Source organism: Schistocerca serialis, chromosome 1 (assembly GCF_023864345.2).
Source record: "Schistocerca serialis cubense isolate TAMUIC-IGC-003099 chromosome 1, iqSchSeri2.2, whole genome shotgun sequence".
Classification (NCBI taxonomy): domain Eukaryota; kingdom Metazoa; phylum Arthropoda; class Insecta; order Orthoptera; family Acrididae; genus Schistocerca; species Schistocerca serialis.
In genome coordinates, this window is record NC_064638.1 from 1,274,563,317 (window position 1) to 1,274,579,857 (window position 16,541).

The 16,541-nt window shown below is 40.7% G+C and overlaps 1 protein-coding gene across 1 annotated transcript in view; it reads left to right on the forward strand.

The window, feature by feature from the left end:
* The window catches only part of LOC126456855 (protein 5NUC-like), a 91,932-nt gene that overhangs the window by 39,295 nt on the left and 36,096 nt on the right, over positions 1-16,541 (forward strand). Inside the window, exons 5-6 of the mRNA XM_050092672.1 lie at positions 249-332; positions 4,465-4,668. Coding sequence (XP_049948629.1) covers positions 249-332; positions 4,465-4,668 — 288 coding nt within the window. The remainder of the gene's footprint in view (positions 1-248; positions 333-4,464; positions 4,669-16,541) is intronic.

Sequence of the window (16,541 nt, forward strand, 5' to 3'; positions counted from 1 at the left end):
TTCACGGGCAAGTGCTCTACCAACTGAGCTACCGAAGCACGACTCACGACCCGTCCTCACAGCTTTACTTCTGCCAGTATCTCGCTTCGGTAGCTCAGATGGTAGAGCACTTGCCCGCGAAAGGCAAAGGTCCCGAGTTCGAGTCTCGGTCGGGCACACAGTTTTAATCTGCCAGGAAGTTTTCTATACTTAATGTAATAAATGCACTACAAAAATATATGACTATTATATTTCTTATTGTATTCTAGGGACTACATCCAATGGCAAGGCGTTGGAGATGGCTAGTATTGAAGGAGTAAATTTGGTGATATACAGTGGTGCTGAGGCAGCAGGTAAGAGTTGTTTAGTTGTTTACTTACATAATTAATAACTTTTAATTCATCTGGACCTTTGTGTGTCATGTAATTTTAATTCAGTTGGACCTCTTTGTCAATGACAAATGTCACACAATAATACACTCCAACGTATTACTAAACTAAGAAATGTCAAACTACACTGACTGAAAAAAAAATGGCAACACCAAAAAATAATTAATGTAGAGTAATGAAATTTCAAGAATACATTTGTCTAGGTAACAAACATAAGTCATTAACATAGCAAGATCACACATTAATGTAAGTGTAAGATAAGCCATTGCAAATGAGATATGCTGGTACATTAACAACCAGTGTAACGGTATGATGTGCCAGAGCTATACGAATTGGAATAACATTGCTATGGGCGGAGCTGGTGTAGTACGCATTTCTGCCACTAGGTGTGTATAGTTCAACTCATTGCCAGTTCAGTGCCACCTGTGTTGCCAACCTGGCCCGTTCCGTTGATCTGCAGCGATTGTTTTTGCTATCGCGGTTTTGTTCTTGTTTCATTTTTTATTGTGGCAAGTTTAAGTAAACAATTTGCAGCTGTGAAGTTTTGTTTTCTGCTTGGTAAAAATGCTGCCGAAATGGTTTTAATGTGGAAATCAGTTTACCAATATGACAATATGGGAAAAACTCAAGTGAACAAGTGGTTGCTTGATTTAAAAAAGGCAACATTTTGACTGATGACAAACCTCGTTCTGGATGTCCAACTGCCTGAATTGATGAAAATATTGAAAAAATTCAAGAGCTTGTACTCACAGATGGTTGACAGACAACTGATCATCTGTTAGGGATTAGTGGGGTATCTTGGAGCTCGATTCAGTTAATTTGTGGCAGACAGGAGGCTGGTTCTTCCACTGCAACAACACACCTGCACACACAGCCAGCTGTATTAGACACCTTTTGGCTAAAAATGGTATGGTCCCACTGCCCCGTGCACCTTACTCACTTGACCTGGCTCTGTGTGACTTTTTCTTATTTCCACATGTGAGAAGGGCATGAAAGGACACCAATTTGACAACTCTGAAGAAGTCAATAAAAAAAAAAAAAAAAAAAAAATGAGGGAGGGGTGTCAACTGTTTCTAAAGATGACAACAAAAAATGTTTCAAAGAGTGGAAGCATCAGTGGGGCAAAAGTACTGGCTATAGTGGAGAGTATTTTGAAGGGGATAAGGTTGTTTTGTAAACAATTTGAAAATATGTAGCTTTTAAAAAGTAATTCCAATTTCTTTTTGGGTACCCCCTCATACATTCTCTTGACCACCTCTGCCAGCAGTCATGTACAGTGGCTACATTCCTGCCAAGTCTTTCTGCAAAATCACAAAGCAACATCCATCTTCTAATAGCCCTATTACGTGAACTTTTTCAAACTCAGTGAGGTGCTGATAAGGGTGTCTTTGTTGGCTTAAAGGCATTCTTGACTACCATCAACTCACCACTTTCAATCTCAAAGATAACTAATGCTCACGATTTTTGCTATTGAAAGCAAAACTGATTTGCATCCTCATGGTGGTGCTACTGTGCCACTCTTATGTAACTGGTATGAAATTTTCATAGAAATCACCTTTGTGATGTAGAAACATGTTTTACAACTTTCATTTATGTTGCAAAACTCCTTCTTGGTGTTGTGATTTTTCTTCAATCAGTGTAATAACAATGAAAACATTAATGAATCTTTGAGTTATCAAATTTATGTTATTGGGTTTTGTATTTATGTCTTGTATGCATTGAAATTATGAACATCAGTGAAAAGCACATTCAAAGAAGTCCTCTCAACCTGATTGTGAATTGTGTTTTATTCATCTCATAATGTACATTTGCAATCCATTTGGTTTGCATATAGGAGACATGTCAAAAATTTATAAAACAATTACAATGATTTTTACATTAATAAATAATAGCACTATAATAAATAATGACCCTATATGGATAACACATTGCACCCAGCTCAAATTTCCAGTATGTCCCGCATGAATTCATCCACTGAGTAATAACATTTCAGTGTCAGTACCTCATATAGCTTTCTTTTAAGTGAACCTAAATTCATCTGCATCAACTTGTTCCCTTTTATTTTATTACAAAATTTCATTACCGTGTATTGAGATCCCTGGGCATACGGTCTGAGGTAGTGGGTGGGGAGCATAAAATTTTCTTTATTTCTGGTATCATGTGAATGGACAAAATGGTTTCCCTCAATAATTCATGCCTGGTGTACAAGACTATGATGATCTCATATATGTATAAGGATGCAGAGTTAATGTTTTAAGTTTTCTAAATAATGGTCAACATGGTTCTTTGTGATTTGCAGTGCACATATTTCGTATGATTTTTTTTCTGTATTTTTAGTATCCGCACTATGTTTGTTGAGTTACCTCAAAAACCAATACCATACATTATAATGGATTCAAAGTAGCTTGTACATGCTACTTTTCATGTGTCCATGTCAGTTGCAGTTGACAATATTTGCATTGCAAATGCAAAGCTGCTCAGTTTGTTTGCCAGGTGTTCAATGTATGCCTGCCAGCTCAAATTTTTAGCTACATTTAAACCTAAGAATTTGACTGAGTCAACTTCTTCTATACCTTGGTAGTTGTGTACAATCTTAAGCTACTCACATTTTGACTGTTTGGTTCTGAACTGCATCACGTGAGTCTTACATATGTTTAGATTCAACCCATTTAGCTGAAACCAAGTTTCTAAGGTACTGAAGGTACTGATATCAGATTTGGGAATTTTTTGCGAGTCCTGATCTTCAACTAAGACAGAAGTATCGTCTGCGAACAGAACTGATGGGGAGCTGATATGTAATGGTAAGTCATTAACCTTAAAAAAAGGACTGGGCCTAATATGGAGCCTTGTGGAACACCCTGAGATTTTTTTTTCCAGTCAGAAAAATAATATGTACCATTTTAAGAAATGCTAACTCTTTACTTTCTGTTGGATAAGTAGGATTTAAGCCATTGTAGGGCACTGCCGCTAATGCCATACTTTTCAAGTTTGCAAGCAAGCAATGCATGGTTTACAGAATCAAACGCCTCTGTGAGGTCACAGAAAATTCCTGCCACCTTATTTCTCTTGTCTAATGATGTAATTATTTTCTCAATGAAACTGGTTACTGCATCGAATGGTGTTTTTACCTTGCTGAAATCAAACTGATTGTTTAGAATAACAGAATATTTTGCAATGAAGTCTTTGATTTGTGCAACAGCAAGTTTTTCATATATTTTAAATAGGACTGGGAGAATCGAGATAGGGTGATAATTTCTTATGATCTCTCTTGATCCCTTCTTGAAGATTGGTTTGACTTCAGCATATTTCAGTACCTCTGGGAAACAGCCCTCTTAAAAACATTGATTTATTATCTGAGCTAGTGGGTTTGCAATTCTATTGTGTACCACTTTAATAACTTTGCTGGGTATTCCATCCCAACCTGCAGATTTTTTGTTTCTTAATGTTAGAATAGCATTTTCTACATCCTCCATAGAAACATTTAGGAATGTGATTAAACCATTAAACGATGTTGTGAGTGAGACTCTGTCTCACTCACATCTCTTATCCAGATAAAATCAAGCATACACAGTAATTCATTATTTGTATTAATAAAGTCAGTTGGCCAACACTGATCTTCAGAAAGTGCACATCCTAGAGCAGTTGAGAGCAACACACATATACAAATACAATAGCATGCCTAGCTTTTGGTACTAGAGGTTCTTTTTCAGGGGAGAAATGAGTAAAGCAAGTAGAGGCATTATAAATGTGGCACATCACGCAAAATCCAAGTTTTGAGGGCACTATTATGAGTGGGGTGGTGGGAGGGAGGATGTGAGTGTGAGGGGGGAGAGGGTAAAGTGGAAAATATCACGTGAAAGTTCCAGTTATTTATAGTACAGCTTACAGTTCACAAATTGGCCTCTTATTTGCTAGGCTGGACAAGCATTCACTACTAAAATTTTCTGAGCTGTGACTGTTTTTAGGGTAATCCCTGACACAGCTTGAGCTTTTTTTTTATAACTTCTGCACTTCTTGTTTCTACAACCTTTTTTGCCTTCCCTACCCTCTCAGTGTAAACTGTGAACTACTTTCTGATATAAGTCTTCTATTTCAGATTTCTCACCTGATAGTAACTATCTCTGGAATGATACTCAAAAAAGTAATGGTGAAAAGGTTTACATTGCAAGCCTGAAAATTGATGCTACAAAACCAGAATCTTTCTTCACAGTGGGAGAAATATCTCTGACAGTCACTGATGACTGCACAGTGTCTGATGCAATATTTAATAATGTTTCAGACTATGGGCAAGTGAATATCAGTAAGTTCCTTTGCTTGTAAGAAATTTACTGTAATATTTATTTATTTATTTATTTTCTTAAATTAAGCTGTAGTCACGCAACTATAAACAAAGATATACTCATGCTACATTTTGATCTCTCTGTCTCTCCTGATGATTTGAATGCAAGTTCTTTGACTGAGTATCACTTTTAAACATGGCTGCTGCAGCACAGAACTCAATGCTCTGCATGTACATGTTAATACCCACGTCATTTAGCTACTCACAAGTGCCATAGCAGAAACACTTACCCATGTTCATGTTTTTTGTTCTCATTTAAAATGACTTACTGAATTAAAGGTACTACAATGTGTGAAATACATGCACTGATTTATTTTATGAATGCCATAAATGGAAAATCCTCAAAATTCCTCAGTAGATGAGTTAAATTTATGGAGAAAACACTATGAGCAACAGCTGGCAAGGGAATGGATGAGAGTATTTGATGATGACCACGCTAATGCCCATTATTAATTGTGAAGTAGGTGACTATCCATCATCACTGAAGACATAATGCAGAAAGTTGATGCAAAGTTTGATAGACACTTTACAAATTTGTCCTTCTCGTATGAGTTTTCATAATTTTTGTGAATTGTTCTGTATGAGATTCATGCAGAATGCTTTAACTGCTGTCAATAGTGCTCCTGCTGGGTACTGAAAGTGCTGACTGATTTGAACAAAACCAATTAAGTAGCCAACACTTTGAATTTTCTTGAGTGATACAGTAATGATGAATTTTAAGCTGAATTATCACTGGAGATGAAACTTGGGTGGCTTGTGTTACATCAGAATCAAAACAAGATTCCTTGGAAAGGAAACATTTGACATTGCCTCAGAATGTGATTATCATGAAAACATTTTCAGTTTGAAAAAATGTGCACTGTGTTTTGGGATTGACGAGAATGTTGCGTGTGGATTTTTTTGCTTCAGTGAAACTCATTCAGTTCTGAGATATTGTGGGATCTTTAACAAGCACTTCTGGACAAAGGCATGGGAAGCTCAGTAGAGAGACTGAGGTTTATTACACGAACATCCCTGTCCACATATGGCTCAACAAATAAATTGACTCATCATTTCATAAGACCGGGAACAACCTGATTTGGCACAGTATAGTCCCAATTTAGGGCCCAGTGATTACTAATTGTTCCTGCACTTGAAAAATCATTTAGGCAATCAGTGCCATTATGGTAACAATGATGTCACATTGGCCTTTCTGCAATGTTGACAAATTACATGGAAGACTGTTATAAGAATGGGATCTAGAAATTGATTGTGAGAAGTGCCACAGTATTTCAGAAAATTATGATGAAAAGTAGATTAACATAATTGGAATTCACATAATAATAATTCATATGTGTTTATTTAATAAAAAAATAACACATTCTTAAAAAGCACACCTCATTTTAAGTATTCAGTTTTCCAATTAAGTGAACCAATCAGAAATGTGCATTGTTATTGACAAGTGTCAGTCTCATCATCTTTGCTGGAAGTCACTTATGAGGTACATCATATCATTTGTTAGTGAACTGATGAAGTTACCATAATTAGCCCACGAGTGCTGCATTAATCACATCATTACTGCTTCTTTCACTAACTTTATAAGAATGCCTTTCTGTTTATGTGCTGCTAAATGAAAGGTATTAGTAGTAGAAAGTAGTTGGTAAGCTGAATTGCTAATTACAAGAAGAAAAAGAACAAGAAGAAGAAGAAGTAGATTAAGCATGTGGGTGTTTGGGTCCTTATCATTATAAATAATAACCAATTGATCCACTTGTTAAAACAATGAGCACATTTACTGTCACACTTCAGATATACATCATTACACATCGAAAGTATCAGATAGACAGAACATAATGGCCGCCTTGGCCCAAAGAGTTTTGCACGCCGAGATGTTATGGCATGTCAGCGTTGCCACAGAGAGAGGAAGAGAGGACCCCCCCCCCCCCCCTTCCCCCTACAGTGCGGAGCACAAGGCTCTGGCTGTTGTGGGGTGAGGGAGCAGGTGTCACGCCATCTTCGTCCGGAGGGGGAACTGGGCGGGGCGGAGCCGGGGTTCTCTGGTATGATTTTTTTTTTTTTCTTTTCTTAGTAATTTAATTGAAAGCTTTGTTGCTTTGGTAAAAATAAAATTGGTTCTTTTTGTCGTGACAGAATAAATTACTATTAATCACACCAGATTTGTCGGAGAACAGCAGCAACATGTGTAATTGATCCAGCTTTAAGAAACTCTATTACCTTTTAGCGGAAAATTCGTGCGGTACTCTCCGACATTAGAAAAGTCGTAGTGTTCCGTTCGGAGCAGGAGGCGGCTGTCTTTTCTCCTTCGCGATATCGAAAATTACTAAAGAAAATGAACAGAAATTTTTTTTTCGGAGGAAGATCGCGCGGAGAAAACAGACGGAAGTTACATGAAAGAAACCTAAGGGACCAACTGATTGGATTTGTACGAACATATAAACGGAACTGAAAGAACTTGGAATAAATACTATAGCGATGTCGTCACGACAGCCTCCTGTTCCGACAGAACACACGCTGGATCATAAGCTGCATAAATCTTTTAAACAGGAAGGATTATCGTAAGTATAATTAATGAAAATAAGGTTGAGAGATTTTCTTTGAAATTAAATAAACTTCAAGGCTTCAAGTATTATAATATGAAACGGAAACTTACATTAACATGGCCACCCATTGTGGCGGTGGAGCGAATTTTTCACGATATACATTCTCGCTTGTTTGTGGCTACATATATTTTTAATCACTTAAACTCTTAACTTTACAATAAAAATGATTATATCAGATGGAGCACAATACTTTTGCGTCCGACTCGCAACACATTCACAGAAGAGCTAGCCAGCGACGCGGCTCCCTGCAGAAGTAAAAAACTGGCAATTGTTATTTTGAAACATAGGTGCATCGGTTTTTTTTTTTTTTTTTTACTGATCGATAGCAGCGTATAACAGTTTATAGCTATCGTGATATTCTGCACTTTTCAGGAGCGCGGCAAAGATATCTGGTTACAACATTCATTGGTATATGTTAGAAGTTCGCACATACTGACGCAAATACAGAAAAAAAAAAAACTTTTACATGTTAAAAATCGCAGTGATAAAGGCTGTAATGTCACAGTTCGAGCCCTTTTGGATGGAAAAATGTAATCACGGTGCCACACCAGTGGGAGTATGTGGCGACCGGTTCCTGAGGTGACAGAGGGGGTGGGGGGAATAGACGGAATAGATGGAGACACGGGGTTCAACACGTACAGTGTCCCCGTGGCGTCAATGAAAAATTGAATGAGGGAAGGATCTAAGGAATTGGGGAACGGTGAGGAGTGGAGAACGGAAAGTTGGAAGGTGTCATCGTCATCGTTGGCGGAGCGGGGGGGAGTGTGGATGACTAAGAGAGACTCATTTGTGGTAGTTATACAGAAGTCAGATGGTGAAAAGTGTGAGAATTCGATGGAGATGGTAGTGGGTTGTTGAATGTCGGGTGAGAAGTGTGTGACGGGCGTAGAGGGGGAGGGTGGGGAGAAGGGTGTGGATCCCAGACTCTGCCCAGTGAGGGTTCCCGGTGTTGTGGAAGGGGGCATGGCCGGCGTGTCGTCCCTTGAGGAGGTGGCGGTGCGGAGGTCGTCGTCCGTCGCGGTCGGTGGCATCGGGTCGCTGGAGGTGTTGTCGTCTGCAGTGACCCACGTAGTTGCGCGAATGCTCGGGTGGGCGAGACTGTGCAGTGCATCAAACACCGAGCGACGCAAAGAGGAGGGGCCGAGGGGGTGTGGCACGCCAGTGGAAGTGTCACACCGTAGCTCCGAGCGTGTGCCAGGGATCGTCTTGCGCGCCAGGTGCAGAGAGTGATTATTGTCAGATAAAAGTCTCGCCAAGGAGTCATCATTTGTTTGCACTCGAGCAAGAGCGTCGAAGTTGATTGAGGAAGATATGCCCAATATCCGGGAGAAATAATTAGCAGCTATGTTGTCGGATCCTCGAGTGTATTGTACATTAGTTGTGTATTGTGAAATGAGTTCGAAATAATGGAACCTCCTAGGAGGTGGGTCGGCTGGAGGGTTTGTGAGTGCTTGGGCGAGAAGTTTGTGGTCTGTAAAGATTGTGTGGGGGCATCCCTCAACGTCTTCACGGAAATAACTAATGGCTTCATAGACAGCTAAGAGCTCTCTGTCGAAAGCGAACCATTTGCACTGAGAAGGAGAAAGAACTTAAGAGGTTGCACCACCGCTCCTCTGTGTTGTTGAAGTACTGCGCCGATAGATATTTCGTTAGTGTCCGTGATGAGCAAAAGTGTTGTATCCGGGTGTGGATGGGGAAGCGTGATGGCTTCCGCGATTGCGGTTTTGAGTTTTTTGAAAGACGCACGCGTGACCTCTGTCCACGGCAGCTGTTTGATAATTTCTATTTTCTGTTGTGTCGGCCAGATACCATCGGCTGAAACTATGTGTCCCAGAAAAAACAACAGAATCCTGTCTCTGTTTGCATTTGTCTTTGTTGACAATCACACTGTGGGATTGTAATGTGTCAAACGGCGTCTGGATGTGAAGTTCGTGTTCCTCCCGAGAGGAAGAAAAGATAAAAATGTTGTCCAGGTACACGTAGCAGAAAGGTAAGGGTCGTAACACTGTATCTAAGGACCTCTGCCAGGTTTGGGTGGTGTTTTTCAATCCGTAAGGCATGTAAACGTATTCGAAGAGGCCGAAGGGTGTGGTGATGGCCGTTTTAGGGATATCTTGTTCATACATTGGTATTTGGTGATATGCTTTCTCACAGTCTACCACACTGAAAATTTTAGCGCCTTCCAACTGAGAAGCGAAGTCCTGAATGTTCGGTACTGGATAATTATCCACGATTGTGCGGTCATTGAGACGTCTATAGTCTTCACAGAGTCTGTAGGAACCATCCTTCTTCGGTGTGAGATGAATCGGTGATGACCAGTCACTGGAGGATGGGTGTACAATGCCTGCTTTTAATAGGTCCGAGATGATTGCTTTTGCCGCTTCGAGTTTGTGTGGATTCAAGCATCGTGGTCGGTGTCTGACCGGAGGGCCCTCAGTCGTATTGAGTTTGTGACATGCGCCACCCGTGATTGATAACATGCTACGCATGAGGGATGTGACATAAGCGTTCGAACACTCGTGCAATGAGTCAATGATTTGAGTGCACGCCGGTTTGTGCGAAGAGCGAATACCTCAAAGTGAGGCGAGTTCGAATTTCGTGCTCTGTAATGTCTGTTCAGTATGCTCGATAAGGGAGGTGAGCTTGGCCTCTGTTTGCTTGAGTTCACTGATTTCTTGCCGTTGTAGTAGCACGTCGCAACTTTTACTAGTTAACTTGGCCGCAAGAAGAGCACATTCGGTCTGCAATAGTGAAATGTCAATGTTTGTTGACCGAATGGGTGATACAGATGCAGTGGCCATAAGGGCGATAGTCTTTTGCGAAGGTTGGTGGACTAATGTACTTCGCGGAATGTCTAGCGAAAATTTGTGGTGTCGCAGAAAGTCAATGCCTAAGACCGGACAAGTCACCTGTGCCACATGAAAAGTCCACGAAAACTTCAAGTCTTTTGACAGTTTGAGCATTAAAGGCGCCGTACCTAACACTTCGATATGAGAGTCATTAGCCGCGTGTAACAGTCTGGGCGAGGAAGTTAACATGGTAGGTGCGAGAGCTGGGGGTATTACACTAATATCAGCACCACTGTCAACGAGGAATTTAGTTCCTGAGACCAGGTCAAGAGTGAATAGACAACTGTCAGCGCTTACCGTGTTAGATGCTGTTGTTGCTGTAAGGTGTCTTTTTTCCTGTGTGGCCTATGGCACCTCGCAAGATGCGTCTCCCGCCACGCAAGGGCTGCGACATTTCCTGGCTGCGTCACTGAAGTTGGCGTGGAACCAAAACAGTGTCCAGGCTGCGTTAGGCGGGGGTGATGAAGAGCTCCTGGTGTTGGCTGTGTCCGTTGTGGAGTGCTGCAGTGTGGTGTCAGTTGTCATGGCGGATGTCGTGGAAGCTGTATTTGGTTCCCCGCGATGGCGGGCAGATGTCACCACTGTTGTAGAGTGAGCACTGAGGAAGCGTGCTCGCCTGAATCCTGGAGTGGGAAAGGGGGGGGGGGTGGCATGCCATTGAGATCATTACCCCCCACTCTTCATGCTGTGTGCTCGCCTGTTAATAATCCTGAAAGCTCGATCCGTGACCAAAAGCTTCTCGTCCAAGATGCTGTTGGTGGGCGGCAGGAGCTGTAGTTGTAATGCTTGCGGCATTTTGACGAGCCACATCGACCATAACACTGTATCGGGTAGCTAATCCACAGGTGCGAGGGTGCGGAGTTGTCACCATAGTCCCAATGGGGTGACATTGTGCAGGTGGTTCTCGTGAATGATATGATGAATAATCTCGTCCGGAGCTCGAGAAAGTCTTTCACAAATGAGTCTTCTCGCGTTTGTATATTTCAGTGAAGGCGGCGGGCTGATCACAATGTCGCTAATCAGATCCAAATGGTCACACAAATGTCCCACCAAACACACAAAGTGTGATTATTCTGAGTCAATGCCTGTGGCGGCGAAAATAGAGTCGACTAACGTGAACCATGTGTTGGGCTGCGTTTTTGCAAAATTCGGCAGTTTAGGTAACTTAGGTGGTTTGGAATCCACAACCACTGGGTGTCTAAGAGCCGCAGGTGTGTGAGCAGTCAACATGGCATCTGCCAGGGGGAGGGGGGGAGGAGGGTAGCCTTGGGGGCCCGTAAACTGTTACACCCCTTGGATCAGTCGTTATCGCTGTCTGATGTCTAGCAAAAGTGGGCGAGGTACTAGGAGAGGTCACATTCACTATACACTGTTCAGTTCGATCAGAAAATTGAGGATGTGCGTAGCCAGGCACAGAACCAATTCGTGGCATGGATGATGTAGCAGCTGTGTAGTGGCACTGCTCCGAAAGTTGGTGCAAAGTTCTGAGGGGGGTTGTGCATCCCTGAACGTGTGACGTTAGCGCTGGAATGTCCGGATCTCTTTTCACACTTTGTCCTGTATGTTCGAAAGAACGATATTGAAGCAAGATGGCGGGCGGTACGTACGCGTTGTCTGTGAGTGTTGTGGTACTGCAGTCCACTTGCAGGTCGGAGGGCCTCGAAATGTTCGATGCATAGAGTCCATACATAGTGCAGATGGGTGGCATGGTCGGATTCTGACCATAGAAATTTTACGGCGGTACACCTCGTTGCTTAGGCCACATGATGACACAGGCGATTCACTCGTAAATACACGATTGTTATTGTTATTGAACTCGGGTAGAACACAAGAAGAGCATCACAAACTGTCGTCGGGGTCACCAATGTGGGAGTTTGGGTCCTTATCGTTATAAATAATAACCCATTGATACACTTGTTAAAACAATGAGCACATTTATTGTCACACTTCAGAGATACGTCATTACACATCGAAAGTATCACATAGACAGAACATAATAGCCGCCTTGGCCCAAAGAGTTTTTGCGCACCAGAGATGTTATGGCACGTCAGTGTTGCCACAAGCACTTTGTACTGAACTGAGATACAAGCTTTGGGCTACATTTTAGATTAGTTGAGATCTACTTTCATTCCAATGTCTAATTCATTCCTCTGGGATGTGGAAAATGTCAGAAAACAAGAGTACATAATAAATACTAACAAAATAAGAAAGAGATATGGTAATGTACCTTGCACAGTTCCCAAATGAAATTAATCTTGTAGATGTGGGGGATGGAAATGTGTACCATTCTGAATATAAAAAAGTTAATTATGGGTTGCCCCAGGGCTTGGTATTGGGACCATTGTTATTCTTGCTTTTTATTAATGACCTACCTCAACAGTTGTCAACAGCCGATACCATATTGTTTGCTGATGATACCAGCTTCATTATAAAAGGGAAGAATGATTATGAGATGCAGCAAAAAATCGACAAAACAGCAGAAGTGGCAGAAAAATGGTTTAAAGATAACTGTGTAGTTGTCAGTGACAAGGAACAAAAATAGCGCCAATGTAAAATTTATGTTATCGAATAGCCAAATTCACCAAAAGAATCACATAAATGTGTTAGGATTATGGGTGGATGAGCATCTAGGGTGGGAAAAACATGTAGAAATGCTCAACAAAAAATTAAGCAAGTACTGTTACATATTAAGAGTGCTTAAAGATTGTTGCAGTACCAAAACAGTGTTAAGTGCTTATTATGCATACATTATGCAACAGCTTCTACAGCATTAATGAATACCTGGAATTTTGCTCAAATCTGTAGATCTAATTCATAACTCTCCAAACAAAAATTCATAATTAACAACCATACCTAGATAAAACCAAAATTCTTTCATCCATGTGTGTATGTAATTATGCACGTAGCTTATGTGTGGTATGTTTCTATGCCTAGTTAACTAATGTACGTGTATTTAATAGTTTTAGTAAAATCAACCAAGGGGTTTTGCAAGCTTTTCTTCTATCTGTATGTATGTATGTAAGCAGAATAATGCCAATGATAAGATTTTGTACATGATATAAATATGTAATATTTTATACTGTTCTGTACTTTGACAAGTCCAATATCATGAATGTGATAATACAGGCATTAAATAAAAATAAATAAATAAATAAATAAATGTTATTAATAAAAATGTTGTCTTTCTCATTAATGCTATGAGCATTGTACACATATCTCCAGATGTCTTTGAGGTGTTTCCTAAAACAATCAAGTTTTGGCTTACTAACAACCCTCTTGAACACAGACTTAGTAAATCTTATATGCTGATCAGTATTAACATTTAGTAAAAGGAACTGCATGTCATGGTCTGAGAGGCTTATTATTGGTTTTATAATATAATTTTGTTCATTAGACATTTCTATAAAGCTATTATCAGTGGCCATCTTTGAGCCTTTCTATTTAGAAAGTTAACAGAATTGATTAAGTTGAATGAGAATGCTATCCTCTGTAATAAGTTCTTCCTGGAAGAGTTTTCACAAAAATGTACATTAAAAACACCAGAAACCACTAATTCTATATTTTTTATTTTTTAATAGGCCAATACAGCTCTTCAAAGTGATTTATGAACAGATTAAAATTACCTGCTGATACTGAGTACCCACTTATTATTATGAATGATTTATTATGGAATTCTGCTTCTGTCACACATGCTTCCATTCGCTGCTCTAGGCAAATTTTATGAATGCCTATGTTATTAAATTTATGGTAAAAATTCTTGATAAATGTGAAAACTCCTCCATCCTCCATTGTGGCCCTACAAAAGTGAGAAGCTAACCTACATCCTGCAACACTTTACACATCTATACCAGTGATTATATAACTCTCCTATCATTTGAATAATTTATTCAATGGAAAATCCTGGATGGAATGTAACATTATTATGAAAAGGAAAGTTGCCACTCACCATACAGCGGAGATGCTGACAGTCTTTTTGTTGTGCCTATCTGTGATTCAGAATCTCCACTACATGGTGAGTGGCAGCTTTCCTTTTTGTAATATTGGTACAAATAATTTATTCATTCATTTTAAGTGATAATCAGTTTACAAGTCATAAATATCATCCATGTAGTGCACAGACTACGCTTTCGATAAGTACAAAACAGAAACTACACAGTCTTTCTATGCATGAGCATAACCTATACACCATTTGCTGTACAGACTGTATTAAGTAATGAAAAATACAGGGGATAGGCAAAATAATGTAAACACCTGTACTTACTTGGGAATGGTTTATTAATAAGGGGTTGGACCCCATTTGCCCATAATACATCTGTGATTCTTCTTGGAATACTGGCATATAATGGTTGTATAGTCTCCAGTGGAATGTTATGCTACTGTTCGATCAGAACCTCTTCTAATTCTTGTAGTAATGAGGGAGGTGGATATCTGCTCCAGAGGTGGCATTGCAATGCTGCCCACAAGGGTTCAATAATGTTCAAGTTCGGGAGCTGTGCTGGCCAGGGAAGACACTGCAGTTCAGTTGCATGCTCCTGGCTGTGTGTATGGGTGCATTATTCTCCTGAAATATGGCATCATTGTTGGGGAACAACATTTGAATCATGGGGTATATCTGATCACTTAAAATGTTCATGTAATCATTGGCTGTAACACAGCCTTTGAGAGTAATGATGGGATCAGTAGAATACCATGATATGGTTGCCCACGTCATCACACTTCCACCTCCATGCTTAACTATTGGAATCAAGCAAAACAGGATTGTAGGTTTCTCTTGGTGTTCTCCCTATGTAAGCCCAGCTCAATGTTGGAAATAATGAAAATGTTGACTCATCAGACCGTATGACCTGTTTCCACTGATCAGCCGTGCAGGCTTTATGCTCCTGACACCATGTTTTACATTTATTTGCATTGGTTGTCATCACTAATGGTTTTGGTACAGCAGCTCATCCATGAATCTTTATGGAGTTCTTGGCAGACATTGTTGACAGATACGGGGGTCTTGAAGATGGCAATTGAGTTCTGCTGCCACTCTAGTCACCGTAGTTTTGTGTTGTTTTGACACAGCTTGTGTTAGCGTATGACAATCTCTGTCATTTAGTTTTGATTTTTGCCCATTATTGTGTTTACACAATGATGTCTTTTCATGTTTTGTGTAGGCTGTCATGACTCTCGAAGCAAGTGCTCTTGAAATATTCAATAAATTTGCTGTCTTGGTTACTGATGCCACCAAAATCTGCTCTCTTTGGAACTCCATTACATCTTTCATTGCACAGCAACCTTGGCCTCTGAATGAAAATACGTAGTGTGCACTACTCATTAACAACCTGCACTGATGACTTTTCCGTAATGAACATTCACAGTCCAGTGTGACACGTGCCTTACCCGCGTTGTTGACCATCAAATGCAACCATCCCATTACTACCACTGTTCACATTATTTTGCCTATACCCTGTATGTATAGCATCCAGTGTTGTGATGGCTCAATTGATGTTTGTACTTAATTATGCTGTATATGGAAGTTCATAAATCAACTCATTTGGTGAAACATCCTGGCAGATTAAAACTGTGCCGGACTGAGACTCAAACTCGGGACCTTTGCCTTTCGCAGGCAAGTGCTCTACCATCTGAGCTACCCAAGCACAACTCATGCCTCGTCCTCACTACTTTACTTTTGCCAGTACCTCGTCTCCTACCTTCCAAACTTTACAGCAGGGGGATGTTTCCAGAATGAAATTTTCATTCTGCAGTGGACTGTGTGCTTATATGAAACTTCCTGGCAGATTAAAACTGTGTGATGGTCCGAGACTTGAATGCAGGACCTTTGCCTTTCACGGGTAAGTGCACTACCATCTGAGCTACCTAAGCACGACTCATGTCCCATCCTCACAGCTTTACTTCCGCCAGTACCTCATGTGGCTAAGCCGTGTCTCCGCAATATCCTTTCTTCCAGAAGTGCTAGTCTTGCAAGGTTCGCAGGAGAGCTTCTGTGAAGTTTGGAAGGTAGGTACTGGTGGAAGTAAAGCTGTGAGAATGGGGTGTGAGTCATGCTTGGGTAGCTCAGATGGTAGAACACTTACCCCAGAAAGGAAAAGGTCCCGAGTTCGAGTCTTGGTCTGGCACACAGTTTTAATCTGCCAGGAAGTTTCATATCAGTGCACACTCTGCTGCAGAGGGAAAATTTCATTCTGGACACATCCCCCAGGCTGCGTCAAGGCCATGTCTCCACAATATGTATCACTTAATACAAAACAGCTTTTGCTATGAAATTACCTTTTTCTCATCACTCTTCTTCTGCTGCTCTGTTGCTGTTGTTGTGATTGTCATATTGATCCATCATCTACACAGCCGCAGCAAGTTGTAAGCTCTCGGCAAGGCATCTTGTTTA